Below are 22,742 nucleotides of genomic sequence, written 5' to 3'. Positions count from 1 at the left end.
GAGGCTGCCTCCCCGGAAGGGCCTGATGGCAATCAAGGGGCTTGTTTTATATGTGGTGTTTAATCTCCCACATAGTAAATGCATAGTAAATATTCATTGAGTGAATGCATAAATGAAAGAATAGATACGTTAATTAAGAAAATGTATTTATTGATGGAATGAAACAATAAAAATAATATTTAGGGCAAGTTGGAGTTAAGTAGTAATGAATTGTACAGACAGTTCATTCAAGAAGCTTAGCAGTTGCTAGGGGAGATTGAGGGTCAAGGGAGGTGTTGGAGGGGCTTTTATTTCTCATATCATATTTTGTTTTCCAGGGTTTCCTCATACCTTGATATGTTCCCTCAATAATACCTCTCTGATCCCCATGACTTTCAAACTGCGTGTCCCTGGGGATGGCCTTGGCCGTAAAAGCATTTCATATTGTGAGCAGCATGCAGACTACAAAAGACCGTCTTGGACCAAGAAAGAAATATCCTCAGTGAAACCAAAAGAATTCACCATCACTCCTGACTGTGGCACCATTCGCCCCCAGGGATTTGCTGCTATCAGGGTAAAGTGCATGGCCTTCCTGCACACACAGCTAAGCAGCTGAGCCTTCAAAATAGCCACGGGCCCTCATCTAGGGTTTGCTCTAGTATGTCCAGTGTCAGTAGGAGGGGGTGCCTGTCAATTTACAGGGAAACGTGGGCCTATAAGGAAATAAACCAGACACAAATACATTGGGCAAAGCAATGGGCACTGCGCCAGTGGCTTTACCTTAATCTAGATGCATTGCCTTCACCAGAAGAGTGGGTTCTAGGCATTTCCAGTGAAGCCACTGCTATCCAGACAGTACACCCAGCGGTACTAATATAAACAGATTTCACAACTTATTGATACTTAGGTTTATCTTTCCTTCAGACTCAGATCCTTTAGATACCAATAAATAGCCACACTTATGCCAAAGATGATATCCGGTTTATTCAGCTTTGTAATCCGAATCTGGGCTTCATTCATGGTGGCTGTGGATGTGATATCACTAACAGCACCTTATCTTGAGTTCCGCAAGAAAAGCCATGAGAATTCGGCTTCCTCATCCTGAGGAATACTCATCCTTCCATGTTTTGTCTGCAATCAGGATAGTGCTTTGCCTTGGTTATCGCCTCACAGTGCCACCAGTGGAATTATTTCACCCTTAACTGTCTTCCCTCTTTTCTTTTGCTGTTGTTGTTTGTTGTTGTTGTTGTTGTTGCTTCCCAGATATCGCAGGAAGATTTTAAAAGACATAGCGTCTTGCTAGCAGCCTTCTGCCAAAACTACTTGTTCTTCCTTCTAGCCACAGCCCAGTTATATAAACAGGGGGTTACAGTCACACTAGGATTCTCTGTTTCTTTCCAAATCAATGACTTCATCTTCACTTTATTTTTCCTTTATATTTGGAAAAGCTTTCTCCAAGCTCCAGTTTTCCCTCCTGATCTGTACTTCAGCCAGGTCTGTGTGGACTCAAATTTGCATCCAGTGATTCCCTCTGCAACTGAAAACATTTTAATTAGTACCAGATACATAATTTATAAATAGAAAAGCCTTAACCTATGCCAGAAGCTGTTTTCTAGACTTGCAACTATCTCTTCCAGTACACATAATTTTGAAGCAATTAAAAATCGTAGCAAGGCTTCTGAAAGCCTAAATGTACAGCTTCACAGCAGGAAATAAAAACACATGGTAAAATGTTCTGAGCCCCCCAACAGCCTCCCTTGACCCTCAGTCTCCCCTAGCAACTGCTAAACTTCTTAAATAGTCTGTGCAATTCATTACTGCTTAACTCCAACTTGCTAGAATTGGAATCTAAGTACCAATGAGTTCTGAAATCTGTTTATGTTTTGACCATGTTCTATTGTCCTCAAATAGACCTTTCTTTGAAACTTTCTATTTTCTGCTGTAATAAAGAATGTGAGATGGGCCGGGCGCGGTGGCTCACGCTTGTAATCCCAGCACTTTGGGAGGCCGAGGCGGGCGGATCACGAGGTCAGGAGATCGAGACCACGGTGAAACCCCGTCTCTACTAAAAATACAAAAAATTAGCTGGGCGTGGTGGCGGGCGCCTGTAGTCCCAGCTATTCGGAGAGGCTGAGGCAGGAGAATGGCGTGAACCCGGGAGGCGGAGCTTGCAAGTGAGCCAAAGATTGTGCCACTGCACTCCAGCCTGGGCGACAGAGCAAGACTCCGTCTCAAAAAAAAAAAAAAAAAAAAAGAAAAAAAAAGAATGTGGGATGGTGTGGGCAAGATTTTGGTAAAGCAGACTAACCGATTTCTTACACCACTTTCTGGAACTGACATGGTTATTTCCACTTATTTTACTGTAAGAGAACTTGTGCTATAGTGTTTTACTAGTATATTACATTTTCATAATTCATATAGCCCAGAGGTAGGAAACAATTTAAATTGCAGTAATTAAAGTTGGTTTGATATGGCTCATCGTTCATGCTCATTTTTCCCATGAACGATGTGGTTTCTTTGACAAAACCTCCTCAGAAATGAGCAAAGCCATTGTACTAAAAGCCATTTGGTTTCTGGTATGTGGCTTCTTTGACAAAACCTCCTCAGAAATGAGCAAAGCCATTGTACTAAAAGCCATTTGGTTTCTACCCTGGCCTTTGAAAACACTCAGCATGCCCTGACCCCACAATGTAACTTGTTCAACTAAAAATGTAAAATGCTATATATCCATAAAGCACTTAGAAACCACTCTGATCAGCATAGTCCTTCGGGGGCTTCTCTCCCCCACATAGAGGGAACGTGCTTTTTAGAAGAGCAACTTGTCACCTTTTTCTTTCCAGGTGACCTTATGCTCCAATACTGTGCAGAAATACGAGCTGGCACTGGTGGTGGACGTGGAGGGCATCGGAGAAGAGGTGCTGGCGCTCTTAATTACAGCAAGGTATCGCTCCCCAGCTTGCTCTTCTCCCAAGTCTCCCCTGAGCCTCCAGTAATGGGCTGCCTCCCAGAAGGCAGCTCGCCTGCCAACCCAAGCACACTGCCTTCCTGGGAAGGGAAGTTGAATCTGACATTCAAATGACAAAGCAGCAAGTGTTTCTAAAGCACCTTTGGTGGAGATAAGAAGTGTGTGTGTTTCGTAGAGTTTAGGCAGAGAATCCTAAGAATAGTGAAGAAACGGGTCAGACCTTCTCTAACGGATTTGACTTTCAAAGTATGTAACCAGAAAGGTTTTAGCAGGAAGAGGTGAAGAGCTGCTCGTTTTTATTTTCATCTTTCAACATAGTGCTCCAGAGTTACGCAACAGGAAGGTGTTGCTGTCAGTCCTGCAGTGGAAGATCCGTAGAGCCAAGAGGTCCCTGCCCCGGGACACTGTTGCTGTGACTTGAATTTCAGGCTTGGAGTGGGCCCCCAAGATGAGGCTCGTCTTTAACAATGTATACTCCTCAGAACCATCTCCAACTCCTCTCTCTTTTTGAGGGAGGCAGCCGGGTTAAAATCCTGGCTCAGCCGTTTGTTGACTGTGTGTTTTTGACCAGGCCACAGTCATTGCAGTAGTGCTGATGAGGGTGGTGGTGTCATCGACTAATAACGATGTGATCCCAAGTAAAATCCTGCGGCCACACTCTTCCCAAAGCAATCAGTGTCCAGATCTGGGACTTTAAGTTGTATGTATGCAAATGCTATATATAGGAAATAGAGAAAATGACTTAGTAAAACTGATAATCATGCTAATATGTCAATCTCTGGAATTCAGATGTCTTGTGAATCTTAAGAAGACATACACTTTAAAGATGGGGCAGATGTGCTGGTTGGTGGGGAGTTAGTAATTGACACCATTTCACGTGTCATGGGCTTGGATGAAGATAAATAGCAGTGCAGAAATAACTTAAATTAGGGTTCCCACTGTGACCTACTTACTATTCCTTCAAGACCTAATTTTTTCCTTTTTTTACAAACAGTAAAAACCCTAATGTGGTCCTTTCTATGCCCAGGTTTGCCTTTCAGTCTAGTCCTGCATTTCTTGTCTATGCAGGCTTATTCGGATACCTTCCAGCCCCTTTCCCTACAGCTATCAATAGGAAATTCTAAATTTAAAAAACAAAGGTCTAAAGAGGCTATGAGTTTTCTACTTATATTCTGTGACCCAAGTCAAGTAGTATAAGCCCTCTCAGTCACAATATTTCAGGCAGTAAAGGATTAGCTTTAAGAAAGTCACTGGGTCAACAGACAACTTCCATTCCAGCTAAAAATGAACACTCATGCAAAATCACAAACTTTGGGGTTAAAGGAAGGCTCTTTCGTGTCCTTATTTTTGGTGTAATCTGTAGAAACTACTCACTGACTCTTAACAGAAGAATTGCTTTTAGAACTGTAGCCTCAAGTAACTCTCTCCAGAGAGCCAGCAGTGACAGCTTGCCATGATTCTGCCACAGGGTCACTCCCTCTTACTGGGCACTTACCTGGTGCTGAGCTATGCCCTTCCAGCACCCTAAGAAGAGTTTATAACGCCAATATCAATCCCTAGAATTATCCTCATTTTACCTATGGGAGAAATGGGACTCTGAGACAGAAAGTAGCTTGCCCAAGGTTACACAGGTTGTACTTAGTAAGGTCAGTCTTTGAAGCTGGCTCTGCATATTCAAAAGCCGGTACGCTTCACCATTGCACTATACTGAAACAACGACAAAGGGTAGGATAGACATTGAGAGTCACAGACAGCAAATGAAATCCAAGTCACCTAATAATAGACCAATGGCAAACACAGGGCTTCAACTCCTCTCTTTCCTGCATACAACCCTCCCTCCCTCTCCCGCCACCTCACCGCCCCCATGTCGGCGCAGTGACAACCCCGTCACAGTGCCAATTCTGGACCAAGCAGCCACCTGAGCCTCTGCATCCAAGACAGCTGTTCTGCATAGGAATTAGCATTATTATTGTTATTTAGATGATGTGAGCTGTCGCTAGTCCTTGGGGGGCTTTCTGACTGGTCCAAAGTGTCACAGCTAGTTAGAACCACATGCTGGTGGCATTGGCCCTGTTTGGCATGGAATCAGATTCACTACCCTAAGGATCTTGCGCTATGGGGACCCCTTGCCCAAAGAAGGCCAAATATATAAAACAATGGAAATGTGAGTCATTACCCACCAGACAGCTGTTCAAGGAGTTCTGCTTCTAGTCCTTTTTTGATTAAAAAGTGGTGACTGGGGGCCAAGAGACAGGGAATAGAGGAGGAGAGAAGTTTTGAAAGTGACTTATGTGGTTATTAGAGAAAAACTACTATGTGACACTGACAAATGTATCTCGCTTGGGGCTCTGAGTTTTCTGTATGTAAACAAGCTCTCTGTTTTGATTTGTGTGATGGTCTCCTCTGAGCAGGTGTGTTGTACCTGCCCTCCACCTGGTCAATGCAGAGGTGGACTTTGGGCACTGCTTCTTGAAGTACCCGTATGAGAAAACACTCCAGCTTGCCAATCAAGATGACCTCCCGGGAGTCTATGAGGTCCAGCCTCAGGTGAGTTCCTTTCTCCTTCTTCAGTATTAATTCTTCTTCCATTGGGTTCCCTTGATGAGAAAGAGAAATCCCTCTGAAGTGCCACATTCCTGAACACATGACCTTAAGTAATGCTGATTTTTAACCCTTAGATAGTCTAAGGATGGGGTTGCAAAGTCATAGTTGAAATGCTAGCTGCATGCCTGAACAGCTGCACGTGTAAACCGTTGTTAATTTCCCAGAGAAATTACCCTTGATAAAGAAGGGAAAGTGTCAATTAAGCCAACATGCAGAATTGCACCTGCAAATAATTGCCTGTGAACTAACCATGCATGGGAAATGAGCTAGGAGTTTTCATTATGTCCATGGCTGTGATTTGAATGGCATCAGTAAGTAATGCAATATTTATAAGTAGATTTGTTGGACCAGAAAGCTAGAGACAATACAGGAATAAGAAAGGAGGAATTATCTCTTCATGTTTTATGAAATGTGTCTGTCCATATGCCACTACACCCAGCTAGGTGGGAGACTAAGGAGTTAAACACAGATGGATAAACAATTTTTTAAAAATCTGTACAGATTAGAGTAATGGAAGGTTACTACTGAGATGCAGTTTACCAAGGATGCATTTGGGTATAAAACTCAGTTATAGAAGTACAATATTCTAACTAAAATGTATGCAAAAATGTCATATGGGGGTTTATTTGGCTACAAGGTCAATGGGACTTAAAACAGCAATATGGAGGCCACAGAACCAAGGCAAGTTTAGGCTGCAGCAGAGAATTACCACCTTTAGGTAAAGGAAGGAGATAGCTGCTGGTCAGAACACAGCCAGAATTTTCTCTTCGGATGTTGTCATTGTATTTTTCTAATGGCAACTTGAAGAAAAAAAAGCATCATATTCACAGTAACCAAAATGGCAATCCATGGCATCTGCAAATCCAATCATATGTGTGTTTAATCTGAAACGGAATAGAATTAGCTAGGATAACACAGCTACCTTTCACAAGTCACGGGGCTGTTATGTAAGAGAGAAATAGAATGGTTCTATGGGTTTCTCTGACACAGAACCAGAAGCCAAGGGTTGGGGTGACGGGAGACAAGGTCTAACACTCAGATGCTCCACAGCAGGCCAGGCCAGCCCTGCACAGTGCGTGATCATTTCAAGAACTCAGAGTGGAGCATGCATCTGGGGTCAGGGGAAGTTGTTTCTGCACAGCAGGGCTGGGCATAGGATGCAGCACTTGCCTTGGGCACAAAATTTAAGGGGAAGCCAAACACTCAGTCAAGATACTTAGTATTTCCATGCCATATTGTAAGAAATCAAAATTAATTCAAAAAAATCCATAATAAACAAAATATCAAAACCTAGGTAAAGAGATCAGTCTGACCTCAGGCTGTCATAAGGCTCAGCAGAGCACTGCAGCACAGGGAGGAGTTAGACTGGGCCATGTTAGGCCAGACCAGATGCAGAGAGACTGTGGCGTACCCCAGGCAGGTGACACCTGCATGCTCTGTCTTCCTCCCCAGCAGCAGAGGCTCTGAGAAATGGTTCCCAGAGTTATACAGTGGCATTTTAAAAATTTTATTTGCATTCTTGATTCATAAAAGCTGGTAATATGCTGCAGAACAGGGTTCTGAGAAACACAAATTGGTCAACACTGGACACTTGTTCATTCATTCATTCATTCCTCACTTTAAAAACTGAGCATACGCTTTGGGTCAGAAAGTGGGCATGTAGAGAGGAGAGGCCCAGCTGTGTGCTAAGAAGTTGTCAGCGGGACATGCAGGTGGCATGGTGCTGTCCAGTGCATGCTGTGGAAAAGGACTGCACAGGATGCTCCCTGGGGACAGAGGAAAGGTTCCCACCCTAGAGCCCTTGAGGAATGGAGGGAGAATTTAGGATGAGTATGCCAGACGGGTTGACGGGAATGGGCATTCTAGGGGGAGTCACCACAAGTGCAAAGGATTGGAGGTGAGAAGCAGCATCTTGGATTCAGGAAACACCAGCAGCCTCTATTGATGCAGCACAAAGGGCGAGGGAGTGGGGATGATGCATGAGGGTGCAGAGGGCCAGGTTAAGAAACTTGGCAAGTGGAAAGTGGACCTTTTCCTTTTCCTAAGGAAAATGGAAAGCTGTTGCCCTGAACTTATTTGTGTTGTGGATAATTCTGCATCTTGCTGTGTAGGGCACTTTGAATTTTGGGCCTCACGCACATCCCACTTAACCAAACTTCCTTTTGGCCGAATTGGGGTGCTCATCCCCATTTACCTTCTTGAATAATAAGACATTTCTAAAACACCTCTACGGACTCAGGAAAACACTTCAAAATAAGCAAATACGCTATTTGTTCCATGCGGTGCTGTCCTTACCCCTCTGGTTTTCTCTCCCCCAGGTGTGTGAGGAGGTGCCTGCTGTGCTGTTGTCCAGCCCCACCCCTAGCGGAGTCATCCCCCCAAGCAGCACCATCCACATACCACTGGTCCTGGAGACCCAGGTCACTGGAGAACACAGATCCACGGTTTACATCTCAATCTTTGGGAGCCAGGACCCCCCTTTGGTGAGAGTCCATTTTCAGAACTGCAATTGAAATTGCTGTGCTTCTTCTCAGACATTTTGAGCTTTCTTATTTGAGGCCCACACCGTATTCACCTACACCCCAGTTGCTTGGAGTTGTAGGGTTTTATGTTTTTACTCTGCAATGGTAAAATACCAGTGCTATGTGGCTTTACGGAATCTGTTTATGGCTACATCTAACAGAAGCGGTGTTTTATAGCAATCATCCTTAAACCTAACAGGATACCAGGAGTTTCTCTCTCTCTCTCTCTCTCTCTCTGACACACACACACACACACGTGTGCACACACACACACTCTCACACATGCCTGTCCCCTCTCCAATCCTTTTAAATCAGAATCTCTGAGGGGAGGAAGCCAGCACATCTGTATGGGAGCCAGCAAGTGCAAAGCTGGCTTTGCGTATCACTGGTTTGTCACCTGTGGGCTGGGAGATCAGTTTCCTTCACTGCTCAGCTGAGCTTTTCTTGTATATTGACTTGACTCATGGCTCGTATTAGCCTACTCAAGCTGTTAAGAGAAATAGTCTCTCTCCAAGAGGAAGAGGGATTCATGGAAAGCTCTCCACTGCTTAGGCTGAGTTGAAGGATAAACAATGAATCCTACAGGAGGTTGCCCAACAGGCTCTGTATTCCTAGACATGTGATTTACTTGGGAACTAGTGATGTCACCTTACGTTTCTTTGACGTGACTCTGATTGCTTAGAGAGCGTAAAACACTAGGATTTTGCTTTTATCTCCTCCATATAAGATGCTGTAGATAAGCCATTTAACTTATAAAGCAGCATCACCAAGGTAGGCCAACCCCAAAACATGCCACCAGTTCAGGTCCCCCACGAGGCTCACTGTGCCCCTCCCCTGCCCCCCTGCACAGATGCAGCCCATGAGAGGGTAGCTTGCTGAGCAGCCAAAACTTTGTGAAAGAAAAGGGCCACCTTCCTCAGGCAGACACAGTGCCTGGCTCAGGGCACAGGAAGAAGAGAGCAGAGCAAAGTGGATTTCAATCTCCAACCCTCACAACTATGTGCAGTGACCCTGCCCTGCCACACCACTTGTAAAGCAACAGAACTGGAACTCAAACCCAGCCACATCTGACTTTGAAGTGCTGACCCTTAAGCCCGTACTAAGTGTTATTGAGGCTGGAGTGCTGTGTGGGGTGGAGGGGACCCAGATTCTGGTTTCCCCCCAGTGCATGGCTCTGGGCTGACCTGGGGAAGCTGCTCATCCTTTCTGGGGAGGAAATCCAGGCTGGATTCACAGGTCTGACCAGCATGGCCCTCGCTGTGTTCCTGAGACCACAGCACACCAGTGGGAAGGGATGCCAGTTCTCATAAGCATCCTCTTTTGCCCTTGCTTTTTATTGAAGGAATGGCTAAAAGTGGCTAGCCATTTCCAGCTGTTCCTGTGTTCTTTCTCTCTGGCGGAACTCAGGTATGTCACTTAAAGAGCACTGGAGAAGGCCCAGTTATCTACGTCCATCCCGATCAAGTGGACTTTGGGAATATCTGCGTCCTAAAAGACTCTTCCAGGATTCTCAACCTATGCAACCCGTCCTTCATTCCCGCATTTTTCCGGGCACACATGGTAAGTCATGGGACATGACGAAATACAGCTTTGGCTTATAGGCGACGGCCCTATATTGCCTTACAAGTTGCCTTATAGGCAATGGCCCCAAAGACATGCAACGTGTCTTTGAAAATGATCACCAGAAGCAGAGATTTGCATGGTTATGTTGTTGTATTAAACCACATCATTCCCATCCCCAATTCTTCTTTATTATAATAAATTGACATAATAATGTATGCATCAATTAATAATTTTGTTGATTAAGGGACGCTTTAGCTTAAGGGACGCCTATTACAATACTTTTGTTGATTAAGAAACACAATGTGCATGTCTTTTGGTAAACAGGCAAGTACAGTCAATAGAATCCCAGTTCAGGAAGACGCTTCAGAGGTCAACAAGCTCCCCTACTGAACTGTACCTAAGCCCAGCCCCAGCCCTCAAAAAAACACTTTTTAGATGTCTGTTTAACTAGAAGTGCTCCCTTTAATTTGAGTCCTTTTGGCTATACGTGTGTTGGTGTGTTTATTCTATTTTTGTTCTCTCTTCCTTCTAGCAATATTTTAAGGTAGTTTGTAAGGATGTATGAAATACAGGAGAGTATTCACCAAAAACAGGAATTAAAGTAAACAGCAAAGACAGGTACAAAATAGATGTAAAATGGTTTTAGAAATGGATTTGTCTCATTTCTATGTACAGTTGACCCTTGAACAATGTGAGGATTAGGGACACCAAACCCCCATGCAGTTGAAAATTCACATATAACTTTTTTTTAAACTTTTATTTAGTTTCAGGGGGTACATGTGCAGGTTTGTTACACAGGTAAATTGTATGTCACAGGTTTGGTGTACAGATTATTTTATCACCCAGGTAATAAGCATAGTATCCAATAGGTAGTTTTTATATTCTCTCTTCCTCCCACCCTTCACCCTCAAGTAGGCCCCAGTGTCTCTTGTTCTCTTCTTTGTGTGAAATTTGGTTTTCTGTTCCTGCGTTAATTTGCTTAGGATAATGGCCTCTAGCTCCAACCATGTTGCTGCAAAGGACGTGATTTCATTCCGGACACATAGACCAATGCAACGGAATAGAGAGCCCAGAAATAATGCCACGCAGCTTACAACCATCTTATCTTCAACAAAGTTGACAAAAGCAATGGGGAAAAGATTCTCTATTCAATAAATGGCATTTGGATAACTGGCTAGTCATATGCAGGAGATTGAAACTAGACCCATTCCTCACACCATATGCAAAAATAAACTCAAGATGGATGAAAGACTTACATGTAAAACCTAAAACTATAAAAATCCTGGAAGATAACGTAGAAAATACCATTCTGCACATGGGCCCTGGCAAAGATTTTATGACAAAGATTCTAAAAGCAATTACAACAAAAACAAAAATTGACAAATGAGTCCTAATTAAGCTAAAGAGCTTCAGCACAGCAAAAGAAACATACAGCTTTTGACCTCTCAAAAACATATCTGCTAACAGCCTACTGTTGACCGGAAGCCTTTCCAATAACAGTCGATTAACACATATTTTCTATGTTATATGTATCACATACTTTATTCTTACAATAAAGTAAGCTAGAGAAAAGAAATGTTATTAAGAAAATCATAAGGAAGCAAAAACATACTTAGTCGTTAAGTGCAGGTAGATCATCTTAAAGATTTCATCCTCATCATCTTCACATTAAGTAGGCTGAGGAGGAGGAGGGAGAGAAGGGGTTGGTCTTACTGTCCCCTGGGTGGCAGAGGTGGAAGAAAATCCACATAAAAGTGGACCGATGCAGTTCAAACTCAGGTTGTTCAAGGGTCAACTGTATTTCATAATGACATTTAGACCTGCTAGTCTTCTATAAGCTAATTTTTATTTTTTTATTTTTTTTTTGCACAAGAACAGATATGAAATGGTGGGGGTTTTGTAGAGTTTAGGAATTTCTAATTCAATAATTGAAAGTATTCTTGATTTTAGAAATAATTTTCTAAATTTAAATATAAAATGTTTCATTGTATAGCCCTCTGCCTATAGTCAAATTATTGCATTTGGATGAGAACTAACGTTTAGTTTCAGCATTTGTCAGATATTTCTGAATAATCAAGTATTATTAATTTCATAAAATTTAAGGAATGGCATTTTCTGCTGACTTGTGACAGCTCACCAGAGACATTGGTCCCAGTTAGCAGCCATTTATCATCATTATTTATTTTTATTATCATTTATCTTTACTCGTTATGAAGGCAGCCACATTCACATACAGTCACTGGGCTTTTTAATAGAGGTTTACACACAACTCCAATCGTGCTCTAGCACTGTGTGGATCTCATGTAAAGAATATTGTTTCACAATGTTTAAAGAAAAATCCTATAGAAAAGACATTTTTACTAGTCTTTATCCAATTAGTTCATTGATGTGTTTGGTAGAAAGCACAGGGTACTGCTTAGGAAGTGTTGCTTCCTGGTTAGGTACCGAGTTGATGCTGGGAGAGGAAGAGTCAATCTCTGTCCAGTGAGCCGAGATCACACCACTGCACTCCAGCCTGGGTGACAGAGTGAAACTCCATCTCAAAAAAAAAAAAAAGAAGAAGAAAAGTGGTTTCAACTTCAAGTAGTTCTCATAGGGGAAAATTAAACTCTTATTTCAGCTGAGATTTTTGTTGGATGTCCTAGTAAATATGGTATGTATTAACGTTATAAAAATTGAACTATGCTAATTTGAAATTAACTACAGTGGAAGGAAACTGAAAAATTTCAACTTGATGTACAGTACTAAACCTTCAAACGCATTCTTACAGGAATTACTAAGCATTAGGCGAGAGCTTCAATTAATAGTTTATTCCCCAAGCCTATTACAAATTCAGGTGCTGGAAGTTCTTCTCTTTTCCTGTTGGATGCTGTGACAGGAGGGGCCATTCTGTCTCCTGTTTTGGCCGTGGGTGAATGTCAGCCCTTTCCAGATGTGGTGCTCGCTGTCAGCCACTTGTCACACTCAGCTTCATATGCGGCCACACAACACAGCACCACTGCGATTAGATTCACCCTTCACAAGAAACATCTGTTTGTTGTCAGCCAGAGGGTCAGGAGATGGGAAGCCGGAAGCCTACCTCCACACTGATATTGGAAGATAAATGACACTTAGAGCAATTTGGAATTTCTCAGAAACAAATACTATACAAAAAAAATGATTTTTAAAAACACTTGGGACCTCTTCATATAGTATGGAAGGAAGAAACAGTGAAGATTATATTTTTTATATTCCATTAAAACTTAATTTATTTTGAGTGTGAAAAAAGTTGATTAGTACAAGGAAGAATGTTCTGTGACCTGGAGCAGTAGGCTCTCCTTTGCTTTGGAATGCCTGTGCCTGGAATATCAGCCTCCACCAACAGTTCCCAGCAGGCTGACTTCTTTGGAACAATCAAATAAGGCACCTCTGGTTTGGAGGAGTAGAAAAAAAAAAAAAATCTCAGAATGTGGGAACGGAGAATGGAAAGGCCCTGTTGGCAGGAGCATGCAGGCTCTGCTTGTATGTAGGGAGCTCTATCAGGAAGAGAGACTTTCCCCTCCCTGTGAGCAGCAGAAATAAGGGTGAGGATATACGCAGGGCCCAGGGACCTCAGCACCTCCTTTTAATGGGCGCCTCTTGCTAGGCAGAGGAAATGCCTTGCTCGGCACTTGTTTGGAAGCATCTGGAATCATTTTCTTATTGCTCTTGGCTCTAATTCAGCCTTGGCTACCTTTAGCTCAAACCTTGGGTCCAGATGTCAGTGACACCTTGGGACGCAGATGGCACCAAGACATCTTTGTAGTGGCCTTCTGCCTCCGGATCTGCAGAGAAAGGCCATTGTAATGAGATACTTAGAATTCCTAGATCCAGGAAAGAGGAATTCAGATGCCTCATCCAAGCATGGTTCTTTTAAAACATTTATTTTTCTTTGTCACTTGCCACAGCCATACACAGTGATATGGCAGCAAGGGAGAATTATTAGGCTTTCAAATCTCTTTCAGACCCTCAGCCACTGGGTTATTTCCTCATTTAAGTAGGGGCCCCCTTTCTGTATGTATTTGTTGATATGTCTGTCTCCTTTAAACGACAGTAGTCTCTGCACTGACTTTCCAGCACCTAGCAGCTGGCTTAACAATTATAATGATGGCAATATGGTGACACTAAGTTAATTCTGACTAACATCTGTTTCATTCTATTTGCCACTTTATATACAGTATTTCATTTACTACAATTCTGTGAGAAAATACGGTTATTATTCCCATTTTAACTAGGTAGAAATAGGTTAAGTTAATTGCCACAACTTGTAAGTGGCAGGCCTGGTTCTGGCCCCAGTGGTCTGACTTCCAATTCCTTCTCTTTTCCTCTGTGCTAATGAACCGCCTAACTTTACCCCAGCAGTGATTATGAAAATGGACTTGGACAGTGTGGCGATTCCTCAGGGATCTAGAACTAGAAATACCATTTGACCCAGCCATCCCATTACTGGGTATATGCCCAAAGGACTATAAATCATGCTGCTACAAAGACCTGCACATGTATGTTTGTTGCGGCACTATTCACAATAGCCAAGACTTGGAACCAACCCAAATGTCCAACAACGATAGACTGGATTAAGAAAATGTGGCACATATACACCGTGGAATACTATGCAGCCATAAAAAATGTTGAGTTCATGTCCTTTGTAGGGACATGGATGAAACTGGAAATCATCATTCTCAGTAAACTATGGCAAGCACAAAAAACCAAACACCGCATGTTCTCACTCATAGGTGAGAATTGAACAATGAGAACACGTGGACACAGGAAGGGGAACATCACACTCTGGGGACTGTTGTGGGATGGGGGCAGAGGGGAGGGATAGCATTAAGAGATATACCTAATGCTAAATGACGAGTTAATGGGTGCAGCACACCAACATGGCACATGTATACATATGTAACAAACCTACACATTGTGCACATGTACACTAAAACTTAAAGTATAATAAATAAAACAAAATAAAAAGAAAATGGACTTGGAAATGGTGAAAGGAGCATGGTTTCATGTTCATAAATGACCCTTTAAGGTAGACACACCTAGAGGAGTAGGATTTGTTAAAAGGGCAGGAGAAGAAATTAAGGCATATTTCTGAAGTAGAGAAAATGACTGGATACACTTCATTTTATGCAGAGTGGTGTTGAAATGTACCTATATAAATTATCTCCACAATGCCATTTTTCAGCCAACCAAAATTCCTTCAATTGTATATCTGAAATAAAGGCACATAATTTACTTTCTCACTTTCTTTTTTATCCTTTGTAGTATAACATAGAGCATTTAGTGATGTATGTAAATGTCTGTAAAAATTCTTCACTACTATAGCTAGTAGAAGTTTAAAATTCAAAGTCGTGTCCCCTACTTTAACAAAAGAAATAGACAAACTCAGAAAGAAATTGGCTGGCAGGCATTTAACATCAAGGAAGATTGTCAGTGCCAGATTCTGCCCATTTTCGGAGAGAGTGAAAATTGTGGCTATTACCAGAGAGCTCATTTTAAACTTCTTACAGCAACTCGTCCATAGAAAACTGCAGGTATGCCTTGTACACTGCATCACCCCTGCATACCAGGGCTCACTGTAGATCTGGAACTCTGTCTTCTCCTTGGGGAATTGACTGTATTAGAAGATTCCATGCTAGAGACATTTCTAATAGACAAACAATATGACTCCAGGGCCTTTAGACAGATGACATCATTAAGCTATTCCACCCCACGATGTGTGTGAAGAAGAGATAGAATGGGCTGTTTCTCAGGCTTCAATGAGTAGATTAGCTCTGTCCTCTAAATTGTTACATCTGTGGAGGGAAATGATGAGGAAAAAGGCATAAGGAAAAAGGAAACAAAGGTACATGAATCAGACAGCAACTACAGTTGTTAAGCCTCTTTATATTCTTTTTGTTTCTGATGGGTTTTACAAAATAGTAGCTTTGTTTCCTAAGATGAATTTACAATATGCTGTTTAGTTTTTAGCTCACAGTGCAACTCTTGTATTAACATGATCCATGCCTAGCACGTGCTGTGTTCTCAACACATACCCACTCCCCTTAAGGTTTGCAATGTCCTCATTCAGCAGATCAGATAACCGAGATTCTCTTGGTTAAGAGAACGGGCCAAGGTTGCATGATAAAAGTCAGCCATCACTCAGCTTCTCTACATTTTAGTCTATTTTCTGTCTGTTCTACCACAGAAGTATTTAATTCTGGAGGTCAGACACTATGTATATGAAACGTATTTTAATACAGAAAAAAAATCAAGAGATATACTTGATACAAAAATTAACACGTAAATCTTTCCCCACATTTATTTACCTCAGATCCTTTACTTAAAGAAATCAAGTATTAATGTTAATGTCTATGGAGTTCCATAGATTCTCCTTGCCAGTCCTGTGTCCTTTCTCTCTGCCCAGAGGCAACCGTATCATGAATTTGATGTGTGTCCAAGCCATGTTTTTATATTTTATTACATAATATATATTATATGCATTCATAAATACTATATTGTGGCATTTTGTTGCTTCTAAAATATATATAAATCATATCACTGTATGTGACATTCTGCAACTTATTTTTCAGGCTCAAAATTATGTTTCCAGCATCTATCCATGTTAATGCCTATAAATCTAGTTATTTCATTTTAATTGCTGTGCATACTCCATTTACCATTTATTATGTTTATTTCTTTGCCTTACTTGTTGACAGTTGGGGTATTATAACAATGCTGCAGTGGACAGAATACTTGTCTCCTTGTGTACATAGGCAAGAGTTTTTGGGTATGTACAAATAGGGAGTATATCTAGGAGTGGAATTTGTTGACTCTTCAGATAGGTACATTTTCAACCTCATTAGATGTTGCCAAATTACTCTCCAAAGTGATTATATCAATGTGCCCTTCCAGGAGTGTTTGAGATATCTATTTACATAGTGGCTAAAACTTAGTATGGTCCAACTCAAGTTCTTGCCAGTCTGAACATGAAATGATATCTTATTGTAGTTTTAATTTGTATATCCCTTATTACTATTGAGATTGAGAATTTTCATTCGGGTGTCCTCTTCTGTCAATTATCTATTATCGATTATTTATTTATAGATGTTATATATTGTGGATACCAGCCCTTTCTTTGTAATGAAGTTTGGGATCTTTTAAAGATGTTTTTAGTTTTGATGTCAATTTTATGAATCATTTTCTTCACTGTATCCGTTTTCTTTCTTTCCTTCTTTCTCTTTCTTTCTTTTTTCCTTTCTTTTCTTACTTTTTTTTTTTTCGGATTCTTACTCTGTCACCCAGGCTGGAGTGCAGTGGCACAATCATAGCTCACTGCAGCATTCTACCTCCCAGGTTCAAACCATCCTCCCACCTCCGCCACCAAGTAGCTGGGACTACAGGCACACACCACCACACCCTGCTAAGTTTTGTAATTTTTGTAGAGATGGGGTTTGATCATGTTGCCTAGGCTGGTCTCAAACTCTTGGGTTCAAGCAATCCACCCGCCTCAGCCAGTGCTGGGATTACATGTGTGAGCCACTGCGGCCAGCCATATCTGTTTTCTACGTATGGTTTAGGAAATCCATCCCTGTCCTTCTATTTGAATAGGTTTAGACTCCTATTTTTCATGTCTTTAATCCAGCTAAGTTGATTTTTTTATCTAATGCAAGTAAAGTCTGTTTTTTCATGAGGAAAGCCATTCGTCCTATCACCAGTTCTTGCATACTCTTTCCTTTTTTCATGCATTGATATTGCTTCCTCTGTTATACTTCAGACTTAATATGTGCCTAGGTCGGTTCTGAGCTTTCTGTTATATTCCATTTATCTATCTCCGTGTCACTACCCTTACTGTCTTAAAAGCTATAGCTTAACGATAACAATAACACTAGTTATGTATCAGGCACTGTTCTAAATCCTTTTGTATATATTATTTTACATGATCCTCAACAACTTGATTAGGGAGATTTTATTATTATCTCTATTTTACCAATGTGGAAAATGAGGCACATGGATGACAAATAAGTAGCTCAAATTTGCACACCTAGAAAATAAACACTGGAGCTTCACTATGAATATCTACTAGGATTTCTTTTATGTCCTTTAATTAAGGCTTATAATTTTCTTCATAAAGGTCTTACACATCCTTTGTCATCTCTCCTAAGTTCCTTTTTGTGAATGGTACCTTTTTGCATTGAATTTTCTAACTAGATGATAATTTATAGGGGCACTATTGAATTTTCTTGTATCAGCTTTCAGTCTTGCCACACATCTCTTGATTAGTTCTGTTTGTAGACTTTTATCTGCAAGTTTCCTTTTCAATCCTTAATTCTTTGCTGCTTTTTCTTGACTCATTGCATTAGATAGGCTTTTCAATGCAATGCTGAATAGTAGCGGTTAGAGTAGATGCTCTGTCTTATTCCCCACATTAATGAAAAAGCCTCAAATGTTTCTTTTTTTTTTTTTTTTGAGACAAGAGTCTCACTCTGTCGCCCAGGCTGGAGTACAGTGGCACGATCTCTGCTCACTGCAAGCTCCACCTCCGGGGTTCATACCATTCTCCTGCCTCAGCCTCCCGAGTAGCTGGGACTACAGGCGCCTGCCACCACACCCAGCTAATATTTTGTATTTTTAGTAGAGATGGGTTTCACCATGTTAGCCAGGATGGTCTCGATCTCCTGACCTTGTGATCCATCTGCCTCGGCCTCCCAAAGTGCTGGGATTACAGGCGTGAGCCACTGCGCCCGGCCAAATGTTTCATTTTTTTTTTTTTTTTTATTATACTTTAGGGTTTTAGGGTACATGTGCACAATGTGCAGGTTTGTTACATATGTATCCATGTGCCATGTTGATTTCCTGCACCCATTAACTCGTCATTTAGCATTAGGTGTATCTCCTAATGCTGTCCCTCCCCCCTCCCCCCACCCCACAACAGTCCCCAGAGCGTGATGTTCCCCTTCCTGTGTCCATGAGTTCTCATTGTTCAATTCCCACCTATGAGTGAGAACATGCGGTGTTTGGTTTTTTGTCCTTGCGATAGTTTACTGAGAATGATGTTTTCCAGTTTCATCCATGTCCCTACAAAGGACACGAACTCATCATTTTTTATGGCTGTATAGTATTCCATGGTGTATATGTGCCACATTTTCTTAATCCAGTCTATCGTTGTTGGACATTTGGGTTGGTTCCAAGTCTTGGCTATTGTGAATAGTGCCGCAATAAACATACATGTGCATGTGTCTTTATAGCAGCATGATTTATAGTCCTTTGGGTATATACCCAGTAATGGGATGGCTGGGTCAAATGGTATTTCTAGTTCTAGATCCCTGAGGAATCGCCACACTGACTTCCACAATGGTTGAACTAGTTTACAGTCCCACCAACAGTGTAAAAGTGTTCCTATTTCTCCACATCCTCTCCAGCACCTGTTGTTTCCTGATTTTTTAATGATGGCCATTCTAACTGGTGTGAGATGGTATCTCACTGTGGTTTTGATTTGCACTTCTCTGATGGCCAGTGATGAGGAGCATTTCTTCATGTGTTTTTTGGCTGCATAAATGTCTTCTTTTGAGAAGTGTCTGTTCATGTCCTCTGCCCACTTTTTGATGGGGTTGTTTGTTTTTTTCTTGTAAATTTGTTTGAGTTCATTGTAGATTCTGGATATTAGCCCTTTGTCAGATGAGTAGGTTGCAAAAATTTTCTCCCATTGTGTAGGTTGCCTGTTCACTCTGATGATAGTTTCTTTTGCTGTGCAGAAGCTCTTTAGTTTAATGAGATCCCATTTGTCGATTTTGGCTTTTGTTGCCATTGCTTTTGGTGTTTTAGACATGAAGTCCTTGCCCACGCCAAGTCAATCCTAAGCCAAAAGAACAAAGCTGGAGGCATCACGCTACCTGACTTTAAACTATACTACAAGGCTACAGTAACCAAAACAGCATGGTACTGGTACCACAACAGAGACATAGATCAATGGAACAGAACAGAGCCCTCAGAAATGATGCCGCATAGCTACAACTATCTGATCTTTGACAAACCTGACAAAAACAAGAAATGGGGAAAGGATTCCCTATTTAATAAATGGTGCTGGGAAAACTGGCTAGCCATATGTAGAAAGCTGCAACTGGATCCCTTCCTTACACCTTATACAAAAATTAATTCAAGATGGATTAAAGACTTACATGTTAGACCTAAAACCATTAAAATCCTACAGGAAAACCTAGGCAATACCATTCAGGACAAATGTTTCATTTTAAGCATAACATCTCTTATAGATTTTTGGTAAACGCCTATGTCACATTAAGAAAGTTCTAATCCTTTCTTATTTGTTATCATTAACACATGCTGAAATTTAATGCATTTCCTGTATCTATTCAGATGATTATGTGATTTTTTCTTATCTGTTAATATAACAAATTAAATTAACAGATTCTGTGGTTGTGAATCACTTTTACATTCCTAGGATGAATCCAACCAATTATAATATACTATCATTTGAGTATGCTATGCTATTGATATTATTGCTATCATATTATATTTTTGCATTTGTTGTTTTACATTTTTTTATGTTGCATTTCTCTGGTTTTGATATCAAGAATACCACATTCTTAGAATGTGAGTTATCCTTACCTCTTTTTTTAATCCTTGGAAAAGATCTTATATAATTGTTATATAAACTAGGATCTATTGCTTAATGATAAAACCATTTAGTCTCAGGATCCTGGTGTGTCTATGGATGTTAGGAGATGCATGGAAATGTATGGAAATTGTAACTAATGAATCGTTTTCTATAATGACTATTCAGATTTAATTTTTTCTAGAATTTTTAAATTTTATCAAAGTTTGCAAATGTATTGGTATAAAATTATTCCAAATATTGTCTTATGATTTGAAATGCTAAAAACATAGAGGAAACTTAAATGCATATTACTAACTGAAAGAAGCCAACCTGAAAAGGCTACATATGTGTGATTCCAATTATATGACATTCTGGAAAAGGCAAAACTATGGAGACAGTAAAAAGATCAGTGGTTGCCAGGGATTAGTGGGAGGGATGGATGAATAGGCAGAGCACAGAGGAATTTTTGGGCTATCAGTCTATTCTGTATCACTCACTAGTTACCAAAATAGTTGGCTGGTATTTTTCTTCTTTTATTTCTTGTATTTCTCTGCTTTTTTGTGGTTATGTTTCTTTTTACTAAATTATGTCTTTCTAATGCTAGAGATCCATAGTTTATGATGCTTAGTTTAGCTGAGCATATGATTCTATTTGATGGTTTTTCTCTTTTCTTTCTACTCTTTGAAGATTGACCTCTGGCATTAATTGTTGGTGATAAAAATTTTGCTGTTAGTCTGATTATTGTTCCTTTATAAGCAACTTGTCTTTTCTCACTAGTTGCTCTTAAGACTGTGTTTTTATCCTTGATATTCTTAAATTTTCTCTTTAATGTATCAGAGGATTTGAGCCTTAAATTCTGGAATGTCTCAGACATTACCTTTTCAAATATTTCTTCTCTGACATTCTTTCTGTTACCTTCATTAAGAAAACACACACACACACACACACTCCCCAACCAGTGTGTGTATACTATATATTGTATATATATATATATATATATATATAAAATATACTTGTACTATCCTACATGTCTATTTTTATTTTACTTCTCATATATATTTTTCACCTCTTCATCTCTCTCTGTTGCCCCTTCAGTATGTTTCAATTTACAAATTTTGTCTAATTTTGGCAAGTCTAAAGTTTATTCCGTCTATTTACATTTACAGTTTAATTTTAATGACTATATTTTTCAATTCCAATATTTATAATTGGTTATAGCCACTTATTCTTGAGTCTTATCTCACTGTTATGGTTTCACAATCTTTGTTTTATGTATATTATCCTATTCTGTATCTCTTTAAAAATTTCGGGTGCATTTTCTAATCAATTTCAGTTTGCACTATTGATTGTTCCAGAATGAATTCATTACCTGATTGTTTGCAGCTGTTCTTCTGAGCATTTGGAATTTTAAATTATAAATCAGTCTGATATGGGGGATGTTTCTCTCTCCTTCTCAGTGCTCACACCTTCTTTTCTAGCATTTTTACATTTGTCTTCAGCCTAGACAGTGACCACTAATCCAGAATTAAATTTGGGCTTCTCCCATGGGGATGTTGGAAAAATCACAGATTCAGTCACTGCAGTGGCCAGTGGCTTGGCCTCAGGTTTGTCTACATAGCAGTCTCTACTTTAACACCACCACGTCCACCACCACTGGCACAGTCTGTGTATAGGGTATAGCTTCAGGAACATCACAACTTTGTTCAGCCTTCTTTCAAATGCTGGGAGGCTGTCTTAGCAGGGGACATTAGGCCTCATTCCTTGCTTCCTGCAGAATCATTTTGATTCCTGTTTTTCTCTCTCAATCTGCCTCTACTGGTTTCAGAACCTAGAGCCTAGTAGGTGTGTAAGTTCAGGCCTCTTTATTGTTTCTGTTCTACTTGTGGCCCACATGATGTTTATCTTGGTTTGGAGTAAAGCTATACTTAGTTCTTCATTTTTTTCAAAATTGCGCCCCTTTTTCTATGTAAGGGACATGTTTTAAAGCTTCAATTCGTTGATTTATAGTCAGCCGTCTTAACTACTTTTTAGTGTTTTGGGTATTATCACATGAACACTTATAAAAGGAGGGCAAAATGTGTTTTCAGTTGGCATAAGAGAGCAGAGTTCTTTTTTTAACTTTTACTTTAGATTCAGGGGTGCGTGTGTAGGTTTGTTACGCAGGAAAATTATGTGTCACGGGGGTTTGGTATACAGATTATTTTGTCACCCAGGTAATAAAATAATACCCAATAGATAGTTTTGTGACCTTCTCTCTCCTTCCACCCTCCACTTCAAGTAGGTTCCAGAATCTTTTGTTCCCTTCTTTGTGTCCATGTGTACTCAATGTTTAGCTCCCACTTACATGTGGTATTTGGTTTTCTGTTCCTACATTTTCTATCTTTGCCTTAATAGTGAAAAATCTATAAAAGAAACTCACGTGCATATCAAAACAGTGAGATATCATCTCACCCCAGTTAGGATGTCTGTTATTAAAAGGACAAAAAATAGCAAATAC

The 22,742-nt window shown here is 40.5% G+C and overlaps 1 protein-coding gene across 10 annotated transcripts in view; it reads left to right on the top strand.

Annotated features, from left to right (window-relative positions):
- The window catches only part of HYDIN (HYDIN axonemal central pair apparatus protein), a 491,920-nt gene that overhangs the window by 234,579 nt on the left and 234,599 nt on the right, over positions 1-22,742 (top strand). For all 10 annotated transcript variants that reach the window (XM_055298612.2, XM_063611543.1, XM_055298611.2 and 7 more), the window contains 5 exons: positions 318-553; positions 2,820-2,920; positions 5,356-5,491; positions 7,867-8,031; positions 9,478-9,630. In XM_055298612.2, coding sequence (XP_055154587.2) covers positions 318-553; positions 2,820-2,920; positions 5,356-5,491; positions 7,867-8,031; positions 9,478-9,630 — 791 coding nt within the window. The remainder of the gene's footprint in view (positions 1-317; positions 554-2,819; positions 2,921-5,355; positions 5,492-7,866; positions 8,032-9,477; positions 9,631-22,742) is intronic.

This window comes from Symphalangus syndactylus, chromosome 11, assembly GCF_028878055.3.
Source record: "Symphalangus syndactylus isolate Jambi chromosome 11, NHGRI_mSymSyn1-v2.1_pri, whole genome shotgun sequence".
Classification (NCBI taxonomy): Eukaryota; Metazoa; Chordata; class Mammalia; order Primates; family Hylobatidae; genus Symphalangus; species Symphalangus syndactylus.
Note: the sequence above shows the minus strand (reverse complement) of the source record. Positions and strands in the feature narration are given on the sequence as shown.